The 23,130-nt window shown below is 43.9% G+C and overlaps 1 protein-coding gene across 2 annotated transcripts in view; it reads left to right on the top strand.

The window, feature by feature from the left end:
- LOC116785669 (probable bifunctional methylenetetrahydrofolate dehydrogenase/cyclohydrolase 2) overlaps window positions 1-23,124 on the top strand; it is a 36,649-nt gene extending 13,525 nt beyond the window's left edge. Inside the window, exons 6-11 of one of the 2 annotated variants that reach the window (XM_032685609.1) lie at window positions 60-152; window positions 3,793-3,918; window positions 15,092-15,181; window positions 20,240-20,360; window positions 21,091-21,243; window positions 21,589-23,124. In XM_032685609.1, coding sequence (XP_032541500.1) covers window positions 60-152; window positions 3,793-3,918; window positions 15,092-15,181; window positions 20,240-20,360; window positions 21,091-21,243; window positions 21,589-21,643 — 638 coding nt within the window. In that variant the 3' untranslated portion in view covers window positions 21,644-23,124. Of the gene's footprint in view, window positions 1-59; window positions 153-3,792; window positions 3,919-10,677; window positions 12,368-15,091; window positions 15,182-20,239; window positions 20,361-21,090; window positions 21,244-21,588 lie in introns of those variants that run through there. The other variant, XM_032685607.1, reaches the window with a different exon arrangement.
- Window positions 23,125-23,130: the final 6 nt, after the last annotated feature.

Here is a 23,130-nt window from a genome sequence, read left to right as displayed (position 1 = left end):
GCTGTACTTTTTAGAGCATTTCATATGTGGCAATTAATTGATAATGTATTCCATTTCAGGTGATGCCACAGTGACCATTACTCACAGATACACCCCAAAAGAGCAGCTCAAGATCCATACACAGCTCGCTGACATAGTAATAGTAGCTGCAGGTAATGCTCGTTGTTGTTAATCCTCCAATTGCAGCATTTCCAACCCAAAAGGAGGACTGTGAGTCTGGCAGCGGCTGCTCCAGGCCCCACTGAGCAAGGTGTGCTCGCGCTTGCCGAGGGTGTTGCAGTGGGGAGGATTTCTGCAGTAGGAAGGGCGAGTGATGTGGCTCTTTGTTCTTGCTCTTCACATTTGCAGACTCATAAACTGTTTCTCGTCACATGTGACACCTTTGCCTTAGGGAGACTTCAGAGTGAACTCAGGATTGGGAACCAGTCAGTGCATAGTTTATACGGGTATAATTACGTAAATTAAAACATTCTCTGTGTCGTGCAAAAGTCATGAGTCATTTGAATTCTGACAGGAGGGTTTCTTTAAATCAGCTGGAGGCTGCATTCATAGAACCCCGTGGTATCATTCCCCTACTGTTAATATTGAGGGCAACCCTGCTAAATTAACTGAAGGTTTTGGTAACCTGTGTTATTATGGCTGGGTTCTTTTCCTTTTACAATTATCGTGTAGAGGGGAAGAGAATGGTAATGGCCTGGAGGCGGGGGTCTGAAAAATCAGTGTCTCTACTCATAAAGCAATGTGGAGTGAAATACTTAGAGTTTGACTCGTTTATCCCAAAGAAACAAGCACAACTGCTTCTAAGAGACCTCTGTTTTTTGTTTACAGGTATTATAAATAGGAAAACCCCCATAATTCAAAACAAACAAACAAATAATGCAACTTACTAAAATCTTGGTAAAACTGTGTGTCCCTTGCAGCTCAGGATATCATCCTTCTCTTGTACCATTTTGAAGCAGTACAGGAGGATTGTGTCTTTCCCCTTTTCTGCTCCCTTTCTCCCTCCTCATCATCCTCAAGGCCCAAATCGTGCTTCCTTGTTTTCTAGGTGGAGACAGAGAGGTACCTGTCTAAAGCTTGTCACTTCCTGCTGAAGTGAGATGCTCTTGGTTTCAGGGCTTAACTTCTGGGTCCCTTTCCAATGGCAGCTCAGGAGCAAAAATCAGCTTGTTTGTCCCACATCTATTTACCCAACTGTGGACCTGACCAGAATTCCCCACTGTGAATGAAAGATAACGGGGTGTGTGCTACCTAGAAATAAACCAGTAACTTCTCATCCGAATTCCCCGCTCCAAAGTTCATCATCACTTCAGATTCTAACAGCGAACGTGGTTTGTCATCAGTTCTGCTTGGAGTTAAATGACCCAGTAGCAATTCAGCCATGTTGGCACTTCCCATTATTTTCCTTGTGTCATTTGTAACAGGAGTGTGATCCAGCACTCATTGCACAACTTGAGATATACTCGGAATGATGAAAAAACACTAGGGCTTGGTTGTGCAACCAGCGTGCAGCCCTGCCCCAGTGGGTGCTCTGGGCAAGATTCTGCTTTAGAATGGTGGAATCCCTCCAGGCTTCCTTTGTTGCCTGAGAACTGTGCATGTTGTACCGTTGGGATCACACGCTCCCGGAAATGCGTGACCTGCTCCGTGAGAGTTGTAGAACAGGTGACTTGTACCCTGCCAGGTTGCAACAGCTGCTGGTACAGGCCACTGTGCAAGATGTGGAAACAGAAAAGAGCTTTTTGTGTGTGTCTGCGTGCAGGACCACGATTGCTCTTCTCACTCTTTCTCCCATTCCCATGTAGTACTTTTAAAGAGCTGTCTGCATCCTGGCTCCTGGTTGGTGACTTGTTGCAGTGAGCCTGGCTGATGTGGTACTCCACCTCTGAGTGCTCTTCTGTTCACTTGCATCCCTGGCTGTGGTAATAGCTCAGATCAGGTGCTTCTGTTGTTACTCCTGAGTGTGAGGAGATGTGTCTCTGCATGTTGTCTCTTATTCTCCCCCAGACTTGGGACCCCTGTTTTTCTGCTTACTTGGATTGTAACTGTCCATGCAGTTTATTCCTCCCCTCTTGTTCCCTCCCAACTCCTTGCATGGTAAGTTCCAACAATGCTGCCCTTGTCCAGCCTACCCCTCCCTAAAATCTCTTTCAGTACCACCCAGCTTTTGGATTTCTTGCCAAAGCATCGTATTTCCTGTTAGGTACACCTGACACTGTGTATCCTAAAGCTTTTCCCATCTTGTCCCTTTATCCCTGCCTATGCAGACATCCCCCCGAGTCTGTTCTTTTTGCCATTGGCCCAGACCTGGAGTAGAAGGATAAGTGCAGCTTTACCTGTGGTGCTCATAGAACCACCACAGGACTTGCAGGGCAGGGATGGAGGCAGCAGGACTCCTGTACTAGTCAACGTGCTGCTCCTGCTCTCTTGGCTTTCCAGTCTGCTGAGAGAGAAGACTCACCTGCCTGCAAGGTTTGGAGAGGGTAAAGAGGATAAGGGACAAATGTGCCAAATGCCAGATGAAATTCTTCTGGGACTACCTGTGCCGTCCCTCGGGACGTGATCTGTGGTCCTCTTGTGTAGGAAGTGCCGGTTAATCAGACCCTTTATTCAGGTAGTGTCTGGTCAGCTGCATCAGAAATTGGCTGTTCCACCGTCCTTGCACCTAAGCTGGCATTAGGTAGGGCCTTTTTTCTCCTTTGTTTAAAATGTGATTCATCATTTGCTACAAAAATTACCAGGTGAAGGTTTTCCCACATTCTTCAGTCAGTGCATTTTAGGAATAGCTGCTCTAATGCTTATCTCTTCCCACTTGGTATGTAAAGTAGGCTTAAGTAAATAGATCTGCTCATTTGGTTTGGGGGTTAGTTGATTTGTTGCTATTAAGTATTTGGCCTATTATCAAACCATTTTACAAAGGGTGTAACTGTGCAGCTTCCGTTAATGTGCTTCCAGCCCTATCAGACACACATCATTTACCCCCATGAGGCTGAGGCATTATCCAGCTACCAGCCGGCTTGCCATGGATTGCATCAGAGCGGGATGAAGGAGACGCAGCCAGATGTTATCCAGGGGGATAGGAAAGAATGTAAAGTCTTGGCTTGCTCAATGTGCGAAGCAGAGTTTCAAGCTGGTGTCCTATGGGGGAGTGAGAAATGGAGAGCAAGGAAGGTTCTTGTATTGCCTGTATCCAAATGTCTGGCTGTGCTGCAGCACTTGACAGGAAGCCAAAACCTCGTATGCCAGTGCTTGCCCCCAGTAAAACTGCAGTTTCCAACCAGATGGATTTGGTTTCTTTTCCTTTTTGTGGATCCTACCCCAGACACTACAGAGCTGTTGCCCACTGGAAGGTGATGAAGGTGAGCAATGCCGAGGCCGGGCCTCTCTGGTCAGGTGTAGAGGGGTCTCCTAAATTGTTATAAATAACAGGCCATGGTGTGTTGTAGGACCTCCCCTCTGGAAGGTCAGTGTCATATGCTGGGATTGCCAAAGCAGTTAAAATTGCTTATTAGTCAAGTGTGTTTCCTGAACCTAAACCACTTCCATGGCACAGCTTTGGTGAGGGGTTTTTTTAAGTCTTTTTCTTTTTTTCTGTAGTTGTAGCAGTTACAAACTGTGCAGTTGAGGAACAATTGTTTTCAGTGTGGGACTTATCAAGCAACATTGAAGTGAAAGAATTGTGTTCTGTCATGTGCATTCATACCTGTGCATGCACACCCCTTCATCTTATTCAAAACTGATGACCTAAGACTACGTGGCCGTGTTAATCCAATATGTTGTTGCTGATTCCAGGTGTCCCAAAGCTGATTACTACTGATATGGTCAAAGAAGGTGCAGCTGTGATTGATGTAGGCATCAACCATATCCATGATCCTCTTACAGGAAAAACCAAATTAGTTGGGGATGTGGACTTTGAAGGTCAGTAAAACACTTTGTACAAATCTGTATATATTGAAGTTCAGAGGATTCCTTTAAGGTAAATACTTGGAATAGGCAGTGTCTCAAATGAGACATTATTTGCAGAAATTTTTTGTCATTTATTTACTGAAATAATGCAATCTGTCTCCTTTTGAAAAAGGCTATGTTATTTGAGAGAGAAAGTGTTGCCTTTAATTACAGGAACAGCAACCTTTAAGAGGCACAGATGAGTTCTTCTGTCAATGTGGTGCAGAAGTTGCTTCTCTCCCTGTTTCTTTCATCTTTTGTGTCTGTGAAGTGTTTCAAGAGTAATCAATTCAAACAATTGCTAAATAATAGATAATAATAATAATAAATCAAAATCAATCTGCTCTCTCTCAAGCAGAGGGTCTCCCACTGTTCATAGCAATCATTGTTATACCACAGCTGCTCAAGCTTCCTCTTACGCTCTCCCTCTGTGCTTGTCTGTGCAAATGTTAACTTTGGCTTTGGAATTATCCTTTACACTAAGGTGTAATGTGGGTTCATCTTAAACTGCTGAACATCCTGGTCCAGGCAAGTGTAGCAGATAAAAATTGTTGTTCTGTATTGATCTTTTTTTATGTTTAACATGTTGCAGAGCAAGTTCACAATATAACTTGATGAAGTGTCTCTGCTCTGGAGGAGTTCCAGACTGGAATAGCAGGATTGTTGGAGCTGAAAATTAAAGCTTACTGGCAGAGTTGAGTGTGGGAAGCTTAGGCAGCATTTACCCACATTATTAATGGTTCTCAACAGTTCCTTATTTTGATAAGTATGAAAATCACCCACAGGTTTTTTTCACAGTTATTAACATGTTGTCTGGCCTAATGTCTCAAAGCTTAATTATATTCAGAATGTTTGTAGCCAGCTGTGTGTGTTTGTGATTCCATCACTCCCTGAGTTCTGCTGCTTTTCCTCCTTGTGCACGATGCCCCTGTGTTAAAGTGTGTGAGATCACCTGCACCAGTGGAGCTGAGCCACTGTCTCAGCATGTGTTTGGAAATGCGTAAGTGGATGTGTACAACAGAGCTCAAGGAAAATCACACGTTTGGAGGATAACTTGAAAAGTTTCTCTTCCTTTCTTATCTTGCTTATGCTGTCACAAATCAAAGGTTCAATTTTCTGTTTTCAGAACTGAACTAAAGTACAGAGATTTTTCACAATTTTTTGCCTGAGCAGGTATTGGAGTAAAAAAGCTGTAACTTTGAGAAACATGAAACTACATCCTTCATGTTTGTTTCTCTTCAAACACAAGACCTTGTGCCTGCAATATAGGTGTAGATTCAGTGGCAGGGCTGTGATTCAGAGTTTCAGCAATGCGCTGTATCTGTCTCGTCATGTCTGCTGTGGGTTGTTCTCAGGATTTTACCTGGGGGGAGGGAAGATCCAAAAAAGAGGGAGGATTGGATTATGCCACTACAGTTGCAAGTAGCATTTCACTGTGCATTGCCAAAGGGAAATTGTTGTTGGTTCATTGGTATCGGTGAAAGTTTCACTAAATCTCTAACAACAACAAAAAACATCCCAGTGTGTACAGTTCTGAATACTAACAAGTAAACCACCCTTGGCAAGTATTTGATTTGACAGTCAGGAGATGGAACAAGCCAGTGTGTTCATGTAGCGAATCATTTTTTCCTTTTCCTCCATTTGATCACTTGACTGAATTTATATTTAAGTCCAAGTGAAAATGATTTTTGCAGGTTGAGGCCAGGTACATAAATGGCTGGCATGACATAGGGCTCCTGTTAACCATCCTGTAGCCCACCAATATCTATTGTGTCTTCACTCATATTAAGTAGAAAAATGTGGCTGTGAGAAGAGCAAAGGTTTAACTGGGCAATCAAAGGTCAAATTTCGTATATAGAAATAGATAGCAATGGCTTCTTTCACCAGATCTCCTGGCTGAAAAGCTCCTGTAGTGGAAATTAAGTTATTAGGTGGCTGGAAGCTGTTTTGATTCAACTGTCATATCCAAGCAATACTTAGATGCCATCTTCTAATCTCTGTGAGGTAGGTTAGACAGTGAAGGTGTTACATCTTTAACAACAAAAGGATACCATTTCAATTTTTTTTAATGTTTTTCATTATTAAATTCAATGTAAAAAATGCCCAGAGGCACTCTTTGAGCAACACTTATTTGCAACAATTATTAAGTGTCTTTAAACAATATTTGTGATTTCCCACATCCCCACGTCTCTTTATTTTGATACCCCACATAATAATAATTTTATTTCCACATAAAAAACGATGGAGTTTTTGTCTGGCATAGTTTACTGGGCAGTTCCAAGGTATCTGAAAGAACAAGACTGGAGAACACTGTGCATGTGGAGGTCAGCTGCGAAGCACTGGAGTACCCAGCCTGATACTGCAGGGAGGTTTTAAACTGCTTCTGCAGTTCTCCATGTATAACCAGCACATTGAGAGGACCTCTGCTCATGTTAAGAATTTGCCAGAACCTGTGGTCTAGGGCAGCATGTTGCAGTCACAGAAAGGGAGACCTGTTTCTATGAAGAGGAGAGTGCACATGTGGGTGTATTTGGCCCTGTTTTATAGGGCTTTTGTTGCCACAGCTTTACTGCCAAGGGAGGAGGAGGGCTACAAGGACCAGGAACATGAAATAAAGGAACAACTTACCCAGAACATTTAGCTGGAACGGCTTTTTTGGGTGGAACACCAAAAATTTGCAGGAGGGACTGGTAGAGCAGGGTAGTAACACACCAGCATAGTAACTCACCTTTGAAACTGGAACTGGAAATGCCCTTGAAACCAAGTTACCTGTATCTCTTTACAATTCCTTCCATATTTTGGACAAACAGATGGCAGTGCTGGCTGTCGAGTCTTTATTAGGTGCTTATGTAAAAAAGAAATCTTTTGTGTAAGACCTTTGTAGGTGAAGTAGTTGCAATATCATAGAAGATGCCGAGTTTGAAGGGACCCATGAGGATCATCGAGCCCAGCTCCTGGCCCTGTACATGAGAACTGTTCAATTGGACTTGCCAGTGTGGAAGAGATTCTGGAAAATGGGTACCACCAGGAGCAGGGAGGCGTTCCCTGTGCTGAACAGCAGAAGAGATGCCTCAATTAGTGATGGCAGTAGTGCAAGGTGATGGGCGTATATTATGAATTTCCTTTGAATGAGATCAACCCATGATAACCTTCAAATGCAGTTTATGAATGGAAATGGTGGTCCTACAGCTGTACCTCAGCTGCAGTGTGCCGGAAACCCAGGCTCTGTGACAGCAGCTGCTTCTGACAGGTGTCTGCTGCCGCTCCGCGTTCACTGTGATACCTGCCTGCCTGTGGGCTGCTCCTCAGTTATTGAATCCTTTCCAAATTAGCTCTGTGTGCAGCTTTTCCAGACAGTGGTCAGGAAAATAGAACATGGATGTTCCAGCTGCTTTTGCTATAGCTTTAGTTAGTTCATTTCTCAGGTGATTTTGAAGAACTGGCATTCATTTTGCAATTAGTAAAACTCCAGTCTGTGGAATTGTGCCACTGTACTGCTGCCCTGCAAACATCAGGGAAAGCATTGCCTGCTGTTGTGCTCCATGAGTGCAAGGAATCCAGCAGAAGGTTGGCCTTAGGCAGTGGCAGCCAGGCTGGCTGGTGGCTGGGTGGTGGCAGTAAGCTGCTGGGTGGCCCAGGTCAGGTTCTTCTCTGGACAAGAGGATGTCGTACAGGGGCCTCACTAAGTAATCTGTGATATTTTGCATTTTTGCTGCCAGCACTTATTATCCCAGGGCTACCACGACATCCCATCCACCTGTCTGTGCTAATTAGCTGAATGCGGAGAAGCTGTGGTGCGTAATCTCACGCTGGGTTTCTCTGCTCAGGATGCCTCTGTCGCTTGGCTTTTAGAGGTACTGGAGAGGGAAATAATGCACTGTTAGAATTATAGTACTGGGCCATAATTCCTTTGTTTTCCTTTATATTGCAGTTAAAACAGGTGCAGTAAGAGAAACAGGGCCAATATGCAAAAGAAGGAACTCTGAGAAATGGGGTAGCTGCTTGCTTGTTGGTATTCCACAGTGTAGTGAGCCAAATCCCAGAGCGTGTGGAGCTGAACATGGGATATCTGCTGTGAGTGCTGAGCACGTGATTTCACGCTTAGGCGGTGCTGCAGGGATGCAGTGATCTGGTGTAGCTTTACAGGGACTTGTAAAGCTGTGTGGAAACAGTGCTTAGGCAGGAATTACTCTGCATCACTTAATGCAGATGCACAAGACCCAGAACTGCCTTCAGGTTGAGACTTGCTCTTGGTTTGTGTGATTAACCCTATTAGGTGTCTGATGTCCTCAGCTTTAAAGGAACCAAGGAATGAAGAGCTGTTTACAAAGCTGTGGATCCTGTTTTTCAAGGAAACAATCTACATTTCATTTGTTCTGAAGAATCAAAGGAGGATTTCAAGGTTCTCCAGAAGCTGCAAAATAGCAGCTCCTCCTCCATAGGCACCTAATTTGCATACCAGCATTTTCCAGGTTGGAGGGGAAGGCTTGGGAGACCAGCACACATCAGGAGAAAGCAGAAGTAAGGCTGGGGACAAAGTTAGACTATTCCTGTGAAGCAGAAACAAGATCTGAAGGAACTGACAGCACAACACCTCACCTGCCTACACGAGATCAGTCACACTCAAGTGCTGTCTGGGAACTGTGCTTTGGCCTACTGCACTTGACCAGGAAAGGAAAATCTATTTACAATTTTGAAGGCCACGGTATTTGGCCGCTTTGGTATTTACTCTTACCGATGACAACTTATCAGACAGTAGTTTCCCCAGCACAGACACCTGTTGTGCATTTGAAAATGTGGATCAGCTTTTGTGAATAAACTGTCTGGATGGTTTTATGCTAACTGACACAAAGTATGGCTTCTGCCACACCGACTCACAGGGATTTCCATAATGACAGAGTATGGGTAGAGGAATTCCCCAGCAACTTGGGAAAACAGTGCACTGTGTTTTTCCTGCTGACGAGGGTTACTAACATCACAGGCAATACATGTTGTACCTGATACTCATTAGAAGGCTTTCTTCAGGAAAGGCACCATCTAGTTGTGGATTGTCCCTCCTTGTAGGTAAGACAGGAGAAGTCTGAGTAACAGCACAGAAAGAGGTATGTGACATTGCCGTGGAAACAAATGTATTCCATTTTGAAGTGCCTACAGTATTGTCACTGTTAATGTCTGTGTTTCCTTCAGATGTGGGTACATTTCAATCATTAGGATATTAATCTGAGAATTCACAGTAAGTGTATTAACGATAAGCACCAATCTCAAATGGTGGATAGTTCAAAACATGATGACTATTAAAAAGACAAATTATTTGTGTTTGAGGATATTAAGAGGAACTGCCATATGAAGTCTGAATTTGTTATATTTTACATGTTAAAAAAACCGCATTGCAAATTGTTTTCCTTTTCATATATTTTAACGGTATAGCTGGTGGTACCAGTCAACTGAGTAATTAAAACCCTCCCAGTTGTAATTACCATCTCTCCTCAATGAGCCTTAATCTTCTTCTGTTCTTCAGTTCAGTGAGATATTCGCCGTTAACTTCTGCGAATGCTCTCATTATGTCCCTGCCATGGGGAGTTCAGACAGCATTTGATTAATTTCTTTTAACCCCCTCTTCCAAATCTAATAAATATTCTTTCAAAAAAAAATTCCCAATATCCAGTTCCTCAAATTCTCTTCTGATATGTTTTTTTTGAGACCTTTTTATTCCCGACAATTAAGCACCACATAGATTCAAGATGAATATCCTTGCAGCAGGAGCAGCTTATCTTGTTTGTTCCAAACCTAGGTGCCAAATTTTCCATCCCTCAATCTCTTATGGCCAGACACACAGTCTGCTCTGTAGTGACTTCAGTGGAATTGAATGTGCTCGTGTCAGTTCTGCTTGCTCAGTTGTCTTGTGTGTGTGCCTTTTGGAAAAACAATGCTTTTGAAAGTGGGGCGTGAGTTACCCACAAAAAATTATTACTAAGCAAGCCAAAAAAACCCCCAAACTAACAAACAAAACACCTCTCACAGTGACACCTGAAAAAAAACCCCTCGGTAGTAACCAGGTTAGTAAAAGGCTCTTTGGACTGACTATCATTAATAAATAACTGCTCCTTACAGTTTTTTATGTGATTAGTTCCCAGGAAGTTGCACAAAATTGCTTTGCAAGCAGCTTGCAACTCCAGTCAATGGCATTTTGCACAGTATATAAAAATATCAAGTCAGGATTTATTGCTACATTACATTAATTCCTCATACAAATAGGTTAACTTGAGTGCTTACAAAAATTAATTGGTGCATATTTGCCTCAACACAAGCATTCAAGGTGTGCACTAAATTTGGATAGTCTGGTGTGGTTCATGGTTGGAGCTAATTCAGCTGTAACTCTTTCCTTTCTGTTCAAAGCTGTACTTTCTCCCTTTGCAATTTCAAGTTCCCTTCTGTGATCCCAGGATGTCTGTGTTGAGTGTCGCTGCCGTGGGGAAAGGGCAGCCTGCTGCAGGTAGCTCAGGTGGGACAGGTGGTGACAGCCTGCCCCAGGAGTACTAATACTCAGCTTAGCAGTACCTTGCACTTCTGTCACTGCAGTAACACTTCTGCCTGGGCCTGTCCTGTGCTCTGCAGTACCTGCCCAGTCACACTTCTTTGTGCTCCTCACCAGCTGGGCATTTGTGGGCAGGGAAAGGGGGAAAACCATTCTGGAAACATTCTTAGCCAATGCCTATTTCTGTTTTCTCTTAGAAGTGAAGAAGAAGGCTGGCTTTATCACTCCAGTGCCGGGAGGGGTAGGACCTATGACTGTTGCAATGCTTCTGAAGAACACACTCCTAGTTGCTAAAAAGCTCATTTACTAGAGGAAATGGTCTACCTTGGAAGACGAATCTGGGTTGTTCTATTTATTGATACACAAAATGTCTATTTTTTACTACAAATATATTTATTTCTGCATTGTATTTATTTTTTCATGTCAAGTGTGCTAAACCTGATGGTTTACAAAATGTTGAAATACTTTGTGTTACCTCCTCCTAGCATATTGTAAGCAAAAATGAGTTGGAGAATGCAACCTGCACAGTTATGTTGTATGTGTTTGAGAATGAAGAATGAAGCATGAATTACAACTGTACACTTGCACTGGTGCAGGTACCAAGGGCTTGTAAGCACTTGGGACCCTCAGGTTTGATCAAATAGTATGAAAACTGAGTTTCAACATGCGAGATATCTTTTAAATATATGATTCGAGTTCTGAGGTCACAAAACACTCTGGATGTAGTTCGAAGTCTTGAAATATTTTTTTGTTTTAAACACTTAGAGCTAGCAGCAGAAATCTCAGTTGCAAAAGGAGTGAGAGACTGCAGTGTTTGTGTCAGCTGCCAGGCAGTAATGTTGACGTGAATGCAAATGTTCAGTAAATGTTTTAAAATAGCCAAGTAAACTTGAATGCTGGTGAAATTCTGATTTTAAACATCTGCAAGAGGTAAGCATGAATAAGTAGGTAGAATGGAGGCCTGAATTATTTTATTTTCATATCTGGACAAAATGTTTTGGTGCGTAGTCTCCTCATCTCACAAAAAAACCTCCCAAACTGAACAGTTGACTGGGCTGGATTTGACTTAACTTAGATGAAATGTAGTTGACGTTACTGCGTATGTGCAGTATAGTGGGGCAGCGGGTGAAGAGGAAGAGCAAACCAAAACTTTATCCATGACAGAATATTTGTGTTGGAATTTAAAGCCATTTAATTATATTCCCTTATTTTCTGGAGCTGCGTGACAAGGCTTTTTTTTTTATTCCATGTTGTAAGGCTTGGCTTCAATGGCCACAATGTTTTGCTGCTTAAAGAGGACTATATGGGATAAGATCAGTATGTTTCTATTCCCAAAACTTTAGTCGCTGGATGGATCTAGCATAGTCTCATGCAGTGTACAAGTTGGAGTGGAGTTAATGCTGAGATGCCTGTTCAGCTGAGTGTGTGCACTGTTTGCATTCCCACTGAAGGCAGTGGGAGCCAGTTGGGACTTTTTATCTTCGTGTTTTTGTCTCAGTTGGGATAACTGATTTATTTTCATCAAGAGCCTTAGATGTTTGCTGGTGGTCTATAGATAACTTGAAAGAGGAAAGAAAAATTTGTGGCTAAATACTATTGCATTAAACAGAAAAATGCAATTACTGTAATAAAAGAGCCAAGGTGGAGCATCCCTTCCATGCTGACTGTTCTTGTGATGGACTTCCAGAGAGTTTGCCTTAATGCAGTGTTTGCAAAAGTTTGACAGAATTATTACAAAATATACAATGGCAATAGTGCAGACACTTGTCTATTTAAATTTAAGTGGTAATACAAATGTTAGGAGAGTCAAGGCACCTATGGAGACTATGCTTGGACTGATCAACCCATGACTGAAAGATGGAATAAAACTTGTTCACTGTTTCATTAGTCTTGGTGAAAAATGTTGATGGAGTTTTGGGGGTAGTTGTGTTTTTCTCTTGTTTGTGTGTGTGTTTGGAGCACAGCAAATGAAAGCCTTGCATGTTCAGTCGTTGCTGTGTCTGGCTGTTTGCATTACTCTTCTAGATTCGTGTTTGCTTTTGTTGATTTAACCCTGATTGTCTCTGCATGTTTTGGCAGAATAACCATTTCTGGTGCTGTGCTCCTGTCCTTTGAGCGAGCCTGCTTCTGTCATGCCCTACAAACACATTGTTGTGCATCGTAAGCTGTTTCCCTTTTCTCAGCTAGTGAGACCCAGGCTTTGCTCCACAGTGTGCTGTCCTCAGAGCTGCCAGACCCACCAGTGAGAGTACTCTCCACTGGGAGAACATCCAGAAGGAGCATCCAGAGGGAAGGGCCCATGAACCAATCCAAAAAGCATGCTGGTGTGCACAACCTGGTCAAGCCCGGTCCAAGTATGAACACCGTGTGTTGGACAGAGCGCGGCCTTGCCCACTACAGCTTGGTCCCAGGCCTACCACACCCAGTGTGTTGCCTCATGACAAAGCCTCCTGTTGGATTCAGGCTGGATTAAACTCCCATTGTGCAGCTGTGTGTTGAAAGCAAGGCTCATGAGCCTTATCCCTGCTTGGGACTGATAGCAGAGGTTATCCAGGTAGGCATAAACACCCCTGTCTGTCTGGGAAGTGTGCAGGGCACTTGATCAGCGTGCAGGCATGCAGCAATTCAGGATAGCAAAGGAAGGGAATAGCCTCCTGGAATGCAGTCCATGAGCAGGAAAACGCATAATTAAAATGTGCATAACTAGCTTGTGTTTTTCCCTTAACATGTGAAGTGGTTAGATGTAATCCTGCAGATCACTGGGGAGAGCGCAGTGGAGAGGGAGAACTGGAGCTGACCAGTTATTAGGGCATCTATTAGAAGCTTTTTGGTTTTAAAATATAAAAATTGTGAAATGTTGTTGTTGCTTGGAGCTCACAGTTGAGAAAGGAAGTTGCTGGAGTGAAGGGTGTAGCTCCTCTTTGGTGAGAGTCAGGTTGTTGATGTCCGTGTATATTATTGAACTGGGTTTTTCCAATAATCTGCTCCAGTATCCTTCGGAGACCAGTCCTAGTCATTCCAAGCTGCCTGCGTCCAAGGAAGTTAGACGGTGTTTGGGGCTGTGGAGAGTGGTTTAGTATAAGAAATGTGTTTGACAGGTATGTGCTAGAGACCTGCAATCACATGGTGTAAAAAGTGCAGTTGTTCTCATTATGCACAGTCTCTTGATGGAGAGGCAGAGATAGGCTTTTCTGGCAGTAGTGAAGGGATCTCCTGATACAGGAGGCAACAGCTTACCTGCTCTTTCAGTCTGTGTTTCCTCAATGCCTGTGCTTTGCCAGCTCTGGACTTCTGCCCCACATCTCCAGCCAGCAATCCAGGCCTCGTGGATATCAGTGGGCTGCCTTGCTTCCTAGAGTTGTGCATGGCCAGGCTGAATGGAAAGAGATTAGCACACCCCTCAGGCTTGCAGAGCCTGGGATCAAAGGCCTTTTGCTGGCAGTCACTGATGGAGAATATCATCCATTATCTTTGTGTCTGATCACTTCCTAATCTCAGCACTAGCTGTTTGAACAGTTCCTCTTCTGGATGGTGGGGACTGAGGGACAGGGAGGACCGGGGGAGGAACACTAGCAGAGCAGAGCAGGGGCTGATCCCTGGACCCTGACCTCCAGAGTAGTATCCTGAGGCTGAATATCCTCCTGGAAGTAACACAACACCTACACTGCGAAGGGAAGGAAACACTACGTTTTCACAACATGTAATTTTTCATTTTGCTCACCTCTGTTTTGCTGGTTTTCGTTCCTCTGCTCTGTCAGATTCTGGGTCTCACTCTAAAACTGTACCTTTGCCTGCGCAATTATGCCCACAGGTAATAGGAAACCAGGGTTTCAAAAGAAAACCTGATCCCATTGCTAGATAATAGCAGTTTCCTAAATAAATGTGTGGTTGCCCGGGGGGGTGAGGTTGTTGCCAGATGCACCTTTTCTTGATTGGTGAGAACAAGAGATGACGCTTCCTGGCATATAAGTGCAAGAGAAAACACGGGAGCACAGATAAGCACAGCAAGCGAGCCACCTGGAAAGAAGAGCTGAGAAGGTGTTAAAGCAGCTGCCTGCCATGGCATTTGGAATGCTAATCTATATTTTGCTGAAAGGTAGGTTTGGAGGAAGCTTTTCCATGTCATAAGATCCAGGGCTTTGTTGAACAATAGTTGGCCTCTTCTGGAAATAAGCAGTGGGGTGGGAAGTGTGCAGAGACATTGCGAAGCAGAACCACTTCAGTTTGAAACCCAGATGAAATTTTAACTGGTAGGGTATAATTTAGAATTCTTTGAAAAGAATCTGCTTAGGCTGGTGAAGAGATGTAAGGTTGTAGTATGTTACACATACCTGTGTCGTAAAATTGTGTAAGATAATAGAGTGGAGAACAGGATGGATTTGTATTTGGGAAATTTGCAAAACCGTATGTTTGTTTTCTCACAATCATAATTATGCCGTGGCAAAAGGAAGTTTGATGCAAAAATGTTTTAAGTGAATTGTTATTAAATTGCTGCCTTGTATGGGGGTTGTATGAAGTGCATGTTGTATGAAGTGCTTTCTAGGTGAAATGAACCTTGAATAGATATACTGAGCTTTTCTGTTCCAGTAAGCATCTATTTGCATTACACAGCAATGGGGGCACTGAGTGAAGAGTCAGCTATTACTGCTTCATCCCTCAGCACAGACTTATGGAATAATTGGACAAAAAACAACGCTGAAGGTATTGCTTTTTTGTTCTGTTTGCTAATCTGTCAATTAGAAAAAAACCCAAACAAAAAACTCCACCAAAATCTATGGCGTTAGCTGCTGTGGTGCTCCTGTCACTTGGACACTGTTGGATTTGTGTGTTTTATTTGTGAGATGAGCTGCTTTCTTCATGGAGCCTTCGAAACCTCTCCGTACTCAGAGCTGCCACCCAGCTGGGATAGGCTCCGTGATAACCAGCTGAAGGATCATTTAACCCAAGTCAGCTATAATTTGAAGAAGACAGGGCTAATTGGGATAGATGACCTGCATTTCTAATGGCAATTTCTGTTACTTTTACCTGGTGCCTGGTTTCCATCTGTCTTCAGTGTGCACCTTGGTGTGCAGAAGTGAGAATGAATAAGCACAATTTCAAGCGATACCTCTCATGACTGTTACTCAGTGGTTTCTTTCTTTGTTGCAGTTTTGCTTTTGGCTGTCGTGGCTTCCACAGCCCTCCTCAGAGTGCTGGCTCTCTCCCTTGTTCCTTTCTTTTTTCTGACTGAAGTGTGAACTCAAGCTCTTTGCCTGCCAACATGTGAGAGCAGAGCACTGTTTATCCTGCCAGCTGCATTCTTGATGTTACTTGAGGTGCTGGTGATGTCAGTGCTTTGGGAGAGCTCTGCCATCTGGGTCTGAGGTTTTGGCAGGTCAGTAAAGGAGGAAAGGGTTCTAACTGTGATACTTATTCATGTCTTTGCACTTTTAGAAAGCACATAAATATGCACACAAACCATCTGCTGTTAATTCTAAGTCCTCTCAGGATGTCTTCCAAGCTTTTCTAGTAGATCCATAAGATTTTTATTTTTCTTAGAACAAGTCAAGCTGCTTTGTTTTTGTTGCTGATCTGTCATAGTGGTACAGTGTTATATATACATTCAGCCATACACATACTGTATATGTGGGTTTCATATATATGTACATAAAACATGGATGCACATACACATGCATGTGAAGTCAAGAAGATGTTGATTTTTGACCGCAGTACTTTGGTTTAGCAACTCAAGCACTGTGGTCTGGTTTAGTGTGTCTGTGTCTGACACAGTTCTTGCAGAGCTACATACAGCAAACAGGAGGATAATGAAGTGGAAATATGTTGTGGCTCATTAAGTGTCCTGTTTGTGTTGTTTCTAGAAAGCAGCAGTGATGGGTCATGTTTTAACAGAGAGGAGACTTATTTACAGGGTCACAGCCGTATCTGTAGTTGTCCTGTGAACCTTTATGACAGCTGGGGCTGTGGTAGTCAACAGGATACCAGCATTTCCCTTAGAGAGTGTTCCACTCAGAGGTAGAAACAAGTTCAAAAACATTCAAGCACACGTTTATGTGGAGAGTTAAAAGTATATTCCGGTGGGCCTTTTACAAAACCACTGAAAAGTTAGAAAACAGCATTTCCAGAGGGAAGCTCAAAAAGAAATGCCACCAGAAAAACTGGCTGGATCTCTCTGAAGTTTCCTGGTAGCTCCTATTCCTATGCAGTGTAAGTTTATAGTAAGATTTGCAACTGGGGTTCATAATAGTGGATTCTAAAAAAATGAATTCCTGGTTCAGTATCCACTGGAGGAACTGGCAGTTTCTTGTGGGATTCAAGTCCTCAGGAGACTGAGGTGCAGTCTGTGGAAAATCACTAATTTCTGCTCAATCCCTTTGCCTCCTATTTACAAGATCATGTCCTTTTTCCTTATGTATGTTACATAGGCTTTACTTGTCACCAGTGCTGGGGATAGGGAATGTTAGGCTCAGTGATCAGCTGTGGGAGGAAGGGTCATGGAGAGGAGGTGGGAGGAATGGCACGGCAGGAATACAGAACTTCTGACACAGTTGGGGCTGAAACAGAGCCTTCACAGCAAAATGGACAGCCAGGAGTAGGGAAGGGCTTGGTTTCACTGGGGAAAAAATGGGATCCCTTCGTTGCTGTCAGCTGGTTTTTCTGGGCAGCCTGTAAAGGCGGCTCTGAACCTGTGGCTGACCCCTTCCCTCCCTCCCTCCCCTTTTGTACTCTCCCGTTCCTCCCCGGTGCACCATATTTGAGGGCTGAGCTGTCCTGGGCTTACTGGCTGACTCTTTGTTGCCAGTCTGTCAGTTTTGGCAAGCCCAGGCTTCCAAGTGCCTGTAGCCTGGATTTCATGTCAGCTCTTGCCAGCTGTATCTGTTTGAATGACTCAGTTGCAGGCAGCTGTCAAGTGCTTACACTGCATGTTTCGCTCTCCTCACGTGACATGAAAGGGCACATGGACGTGTTTATTCCACAGCTTGTTTAGTATTTAGGTGGACAGTATGATAGGAATTAGCATAATGCTCTGGGGTGGGTTAGAAAAGCGTTCTTTTTTGTTTTCAAGACACATTCTTTCAGAGGTCAGTTGTACTTTTGCAATGCCAAAATAATTAGCACATGCAGTTTTTGTGTGTAGACTTAATATCTGATCCTGCAAACCCACAACGGACCAAGCTCTTCCTCCTGACAGCGACGGAGGAATGTGTTGGTTTGTCTCATGCTTTCTAGGCAGGCTGCTGTTCCAGGCTGACCTGGGATTCTAATAACAGCAGCACTCAGGGAACAGGATCACGGGCATGCACGAAGCAAGGTTTCCTGCGGGGGTTGGTAGTAGGAGGCTGCCACCTCTCGGCAGCGCTGGTGTGAGTGAGGAGGGATTCAGGATGTGGGAACGCAGGCGGTGGAAGTGGGAGGTGGCTGGGGATTTCATGCCTCTGCAGTGTGGATTTGTACCTTCCACATGTTTTTTTTGTTTGGTTTTTTTTTTCCTTTATGGCAGAGACAGAAGTGAAATATTAAACCTGTGCAATAGACATCATCTCAGGGTCTAGCAGAAGAGTAGTACTTTGGGTGGCAGGAACTGCAGGTTAAAGGCTGAACTTGATGGGTTATTTTTAGTGATTTCCTACTGCACTTTGTGCTTAAATGGAGATTCAAAACAGTTGGTGCCCAAGTGTTTGAGGTGAGTCCTGGGGAAAACGTGAATGTGCCACTGCCTATTTTCTGAAACTCTTCCCTGCAGAGCTTTGGTCTGCAGGTACATTAGGCCTAACTGAAAATGGGATTTTGCAGATCCCCTACATCCTGCATCTCCTTGACAAGCCCAACTCTGCAGCTGTGTTGACCACGTGCCTTGTTTTCCTTCGTGCTTTCCCCATCAGAGAGCAGTGTACAGTCCTCCCAAGCACAGTAGTGTCACCCATCTCTTGTCACAAGATCTGTCTTTTCTTCCTGACATCTGTCCTCTCTTAACTTCTTCCTTAAGTCTGTCCCTTCAAGGCCTGTCCTGTGCTGACTGTGCCCTGAGCCTGTCCCTGGAGATTGTCAGCAACATTCTGGGAGCCAGCCAGAAAAGAGTCAGACCTGAATTCTAGGGTCAGACCAACTTGTTCCCTTTCATTGTGTTTCTAGGGTCCACAATGTGAAGAGAAACTTGTGATTTTTTTTTCTCCTTGCAAAAATGGGTAAGATGCCCTTTTCTCAGCCCTTAGAAGTTAGTTTTAAAGCAACATGTGTTTCTTCCACCTCTGTAGCTTTTCCTGAGGAAGTGTAGTAAACCAACATGGCATTTTTCAATCAGATTTGAATTGTTACTTGTTCTCCTTGAGTCCTCTTGCTAAGCTGGAAGTCTGATGACTCTATCAGGTTTGAGAGGGCACTGTTCTCAAAGTAGTTGTGTTTGATCTGAGTATCAGTGATAGCATCATGCCTTTTGGGTGTCCAAACCACATCATTCACAGCTGAAGTTGTGAATTGCTTCAGCTAGAGCAGCTGTCTGCCATCGCCTGTCATCTCTGTGATAAAGCTGCAGATGGAGAAAGAAAAAATCAGCTTAGTAGAGCACACAGGGGAGATTTCTGCCATTAAATGTCTCCAACTGGAATATGATGTGGAATTTAGGGGGTCAGTGGTGTTACTCCTGAAAGATGTGTAGTGGGATTGTGAATTGCCCACAGGATTGCTTGAGGCTTCTGTCCATGGCAGTGGTTCCATGTAGTATCTCCAGACCTTGATTCAGCACTTAGTCAGAAAGGAAGGGTTCTGCTTGCTGTACCATTGTTGTGTCACTCCGAGCAGACCTTGTCACCTTCCTGCATGATGTTATTTTTCTTGTGGTCATAACTGAAAGCTGGTGTTGACATGCACTTGGTTAGGAAATCACCTTCAGCCACCACTAAAGCAGTCCCCTGAAATAGTAAGGCATTACTGGGACACCCCACCCCACCAGTGATTCCAGTAACTGAGTAGAGGGACCAGTTGGAACAGATGCTTGCAGTGACGGTGAAGCTTTGGAGCTTTCCCTCCACCTGCCGCACCCCTGCTCCCGTGGCTTCTTTATTCCCATTTGAGCCACCATGGCTGAGAAAAAGGTAGCATTTTCTGTGCAGGAAGTGTGCCTGCTGACCTGGAATTTTGTATGAGTTCAGAAGCTAGGTAGCCATGGACTGAGCTTTTTGCACTGGAAGATCATCCAGGCAGTCTTGGGGGCTTACTAGTGTCATTGGACACTCTGCTAACATTAGAACGTGGAGGAAGGAGGGAGCAGTCCCACCATTCATCCTCCCTCATGGCTGCAGAGCTGGCAGGCAGGAGTGCTACAAGTGCAGTAGTTTGTCTTGTGAGCAGGAAAAGAAAAAATGAATTAACTATTAATTTGAATTCAACTGGAAATGATACAGAGAATAATGCAGTGCTCTTCATGTGTCCTAAACTCCTGCTATTCCTGGGATGATTTTCCTATTTGGATTGCAGGTTGGATAATGCGAATGTTACCCTGGATGAATCTCCCATTATCATTTTTGTACACATTTGTCAAGAGCAAGCAACTGATTTATAGTTTGTGCTCTCTCAAAGCCGTGCTGGAACGTCTCAGCAGCTTGTTCTGCTTCGTGCTGATTGAATCTGCTCTCGAGACAGAGCACAGTAAAATCGATGTATTAAGTGTTTGCTGCACACAATGGCTGTTCTGCTTCAGTTGTGAAAGTATATTCAAGTGATTTTTTGGTGCTAAACTTAACATGACTTTATTCTGTTTCACAGTGGATTACACAGAGCAGCCAAAGCTCTTGAAGCTCATGCAGACCTGCCTTGAGGAACACCACAGCTATTGTATCAATGGGCTCTGTGCCTTCCACAGCGAGCTGAGGAAACCCATATGCAAGTAAAGAATGCTGCTTTTTAGTATCATTCTCCTAAAATAACACTGCCATTGTTTCTATCTGCCACATGGTACTAATGAAGCTTTTTAGTGCCAGTCAAGTACTTGCAAGCTTAAAATATGGCACAGACCCGAGTCCTGTGGCGGCTCGGGACTGCTGAAGAGGCTGTAATGCTGTGCTAGTGTAAATGGACTAAAGAAGGGAGGGGGGGAATTCACAGCTTTGTAGGTCACTGCCATGGTGCCATTTCAAATCACAGCTGGTAAGTAGTAGAGGAATAAGTAAATTTTCACAGTTGGCAAGAGGAAGGGGACAGGATCTTCCAAAATGTCAGCTGCAACTCCCTTATTCCACAAGTGCCTACAAACCGATCAGGACCATGATGTCCTTAAAATTCTGTAGGATCCTTACTGGGCAGCTTTGGCCTTGGGAGACATTGCAGCAGGTAAGGATCATCAGAGCACAGTGTTCTTAGTCGACACCCTGCACCACGAGGGGATGTTGAGACTGCATTGCTGCTGTGACTGCAGTACTTGAGCTAGCTTTAAACTAGATAAACTGGGGCAACTAGTAGTCTTGGTGGAGGGAAGAGGTTCTGACTGAGCACCAGGTTCAGCCCATCCTCATTTGGACTTCTGATTTGTTTAAAACTGATGAAAACTAACATGCATCTGAAATAGAAAGCATAACAAGTTCTGAATAAAGTTTGCATGGTGTGTATTTATTTTGTAGGTGCCTTGCAGGTTATAATGGAGAAAGGTGTGAACATTTAACACTAAATTCATATGCACATGATTCTTACGAGCGCTACATAGCTGTGGGAATTGGTGTAGGAATACTGACCAGTGGAATACTTGCCATCATCTACTGCTACGTAAGAAAGAGGTACGGGAGATCTGGAACCTTCTGATTGCATTAATCTGAATTAATTGATCAATTAATTGAATTATTTGATTGCAAAAATCTGAACTGGAGGGCTCTGGGAATGTGTTCTTGCCTGTTGCTCATCTGTGGTGTGATCTTAAGGGAACTAACACTCTACCTCTGCTTTCCCTTCTGCCAGTGGGTCAACAGTGTGATTGTCTGAAATGCGGGGTTCACCTGGGCTGCCTGAATGAGTTAGGTGATTAGACTTTGGTTCTGTTCAGTGTGCTGTGCTTTTAGGCTTTGGTTCTGTTCAGTGTGCTGTGCTTTTGTCTGATAAAAATCACAGGATGGTGTCCATTTTAGATGCAGGAAATTGAAATCCCCCTACAAAGTCTGCGTGGGCGAGACGGCGCTGTGAAGGTCTGGCACTGGGACACTCACCAGTTTGCCTGCAAAGGAGGGGAGGGTCTGCTGGGAAGGCCCCCCTGCACCATCCGACAGGTGCCCCAGCCTCGCGGAGGAGATGAACTCGAGGGAATGGCAGAGCAGGATGTGAAGGGAACTCCTGCAGAACTGACAGGCTCCGTTTAGTGTTGAAGAAAGACCTCCTCTCCTTGGTAAAGGTGGCTCATGCTCAGGTCCAAACAGCTGAGGGCACTGGCAGGCCTCTTGACACTCTCCTGTGGTTGGTGTTTGCCAAGGGGAGGACCTGGTTGGTTTTAGCTGTTTTCAGTCATTTCAAGCCCTAGAACAGTGTTCTGCTTTGGTCTTTTTTGTGTTTTGTTTTGGTTTTTTGTTTGTTTTTTCTTCTTTTTTCTCCTGGAGGAAAAGCACCACCTCTCTCACAGTGGAGCTGTATTCTGGACATCAGGCACTGACCAGAAAACATTTGGATTCTGATTTTGGTGTCTGCTGGCTGTGTGTATGGATAAACATCCCTCTTCCAACCCAGCTGTTACCTCTTGTGTAATGGGCCAAGTACAGGCTTCTGCTGCCATAAAGGATAAAACCAAAATGCTTTGGACTGAGGACAATGACTGGTTTGCAAAAACTTTCTTAAACTTAGGAATAGAGACTAAGCAATTCCTGGAAAATTAGATCATGACACCTCTGGGCATGGCATGCTCTTATTGTTTTCATGAGCAAAGGAACCAGGCATCTTTCTCAAAATGGATTATGGAGTGTGCTTCTGACAAAGAACCTTTCTCATCCCAAACATCATCCAGCAGCTCCTCAGATCCACGGAACTTCAGGCAGAACATTGCCTTGCTGCACCCCGATTTCTGCACAAGACTTCAATTTCTAGAGAAGCTGGAATTTTTCCTAAAACTTCAGTACACAGGAAACAGACTCTACTCCATTCTCACATTATCAGCACAATGTGACCACTCAAATAAGAAAAAAATTATCTTGGGGATTTGGTTCTACCCTGGACAAACAGATTACATATCGGATGCTTGGCTCTCTTCATCTCGTTTACAAAGAATTGCAAAGGTACAGAGATTTTGTTCAAAGAAAAGAGAAGAAAATTGATTCTGAAGATGGTGGCACTAACTGGGACTTCTCAGTGACAGCTGGAGTGTTTGCCAGTGCTGACGAGACTGGAGATGGCTCTCAGAGGTTTTCGTTTCAGCTGTTGTACGTTGTAGACTCACCTGCTGTGCTCAGTCATCTTCCAGGGAAAGGCAGCTGGTACTTCGAGATTTTGTGGGGTAATATCAGCTCCTAAATTCAGGTGGCTTGCTGAAAGCGCAGTTTCTTTGTTATGTGAATTAATTTTCACAGCAGGAGGCATGTTGCTTGTTGAAAAAACTGTGTATTTGTGAGACTATGGTGACAATTCTGATATGTGAATGAAAGGTGGAGTTTGAAAGGGTTAGAAGTGCCTGTGGCACTCGAGTGGTC

The sequence above is a fragment of the Chiroxiphia lanceolata genome, chromosome 4 (genome assembly GCF_009829145.1).
Source record: "Chiroxiphia lanceolata isolate bChiLan1 chromosome 4, bChiLan1.pri, whole genome shotgun sequence".
NCBI lineage: Eukaryota > Metazoa > Chordata > Aves > Passeriformes > Pipridae > Chiroxiphia > Chiroxiphia lanceolata.
The sequence above is the reverse complement of the archived record's forward strand: the minus strand, read 5'-3'. Positions and strand labels throughout refer to the sequence as shown.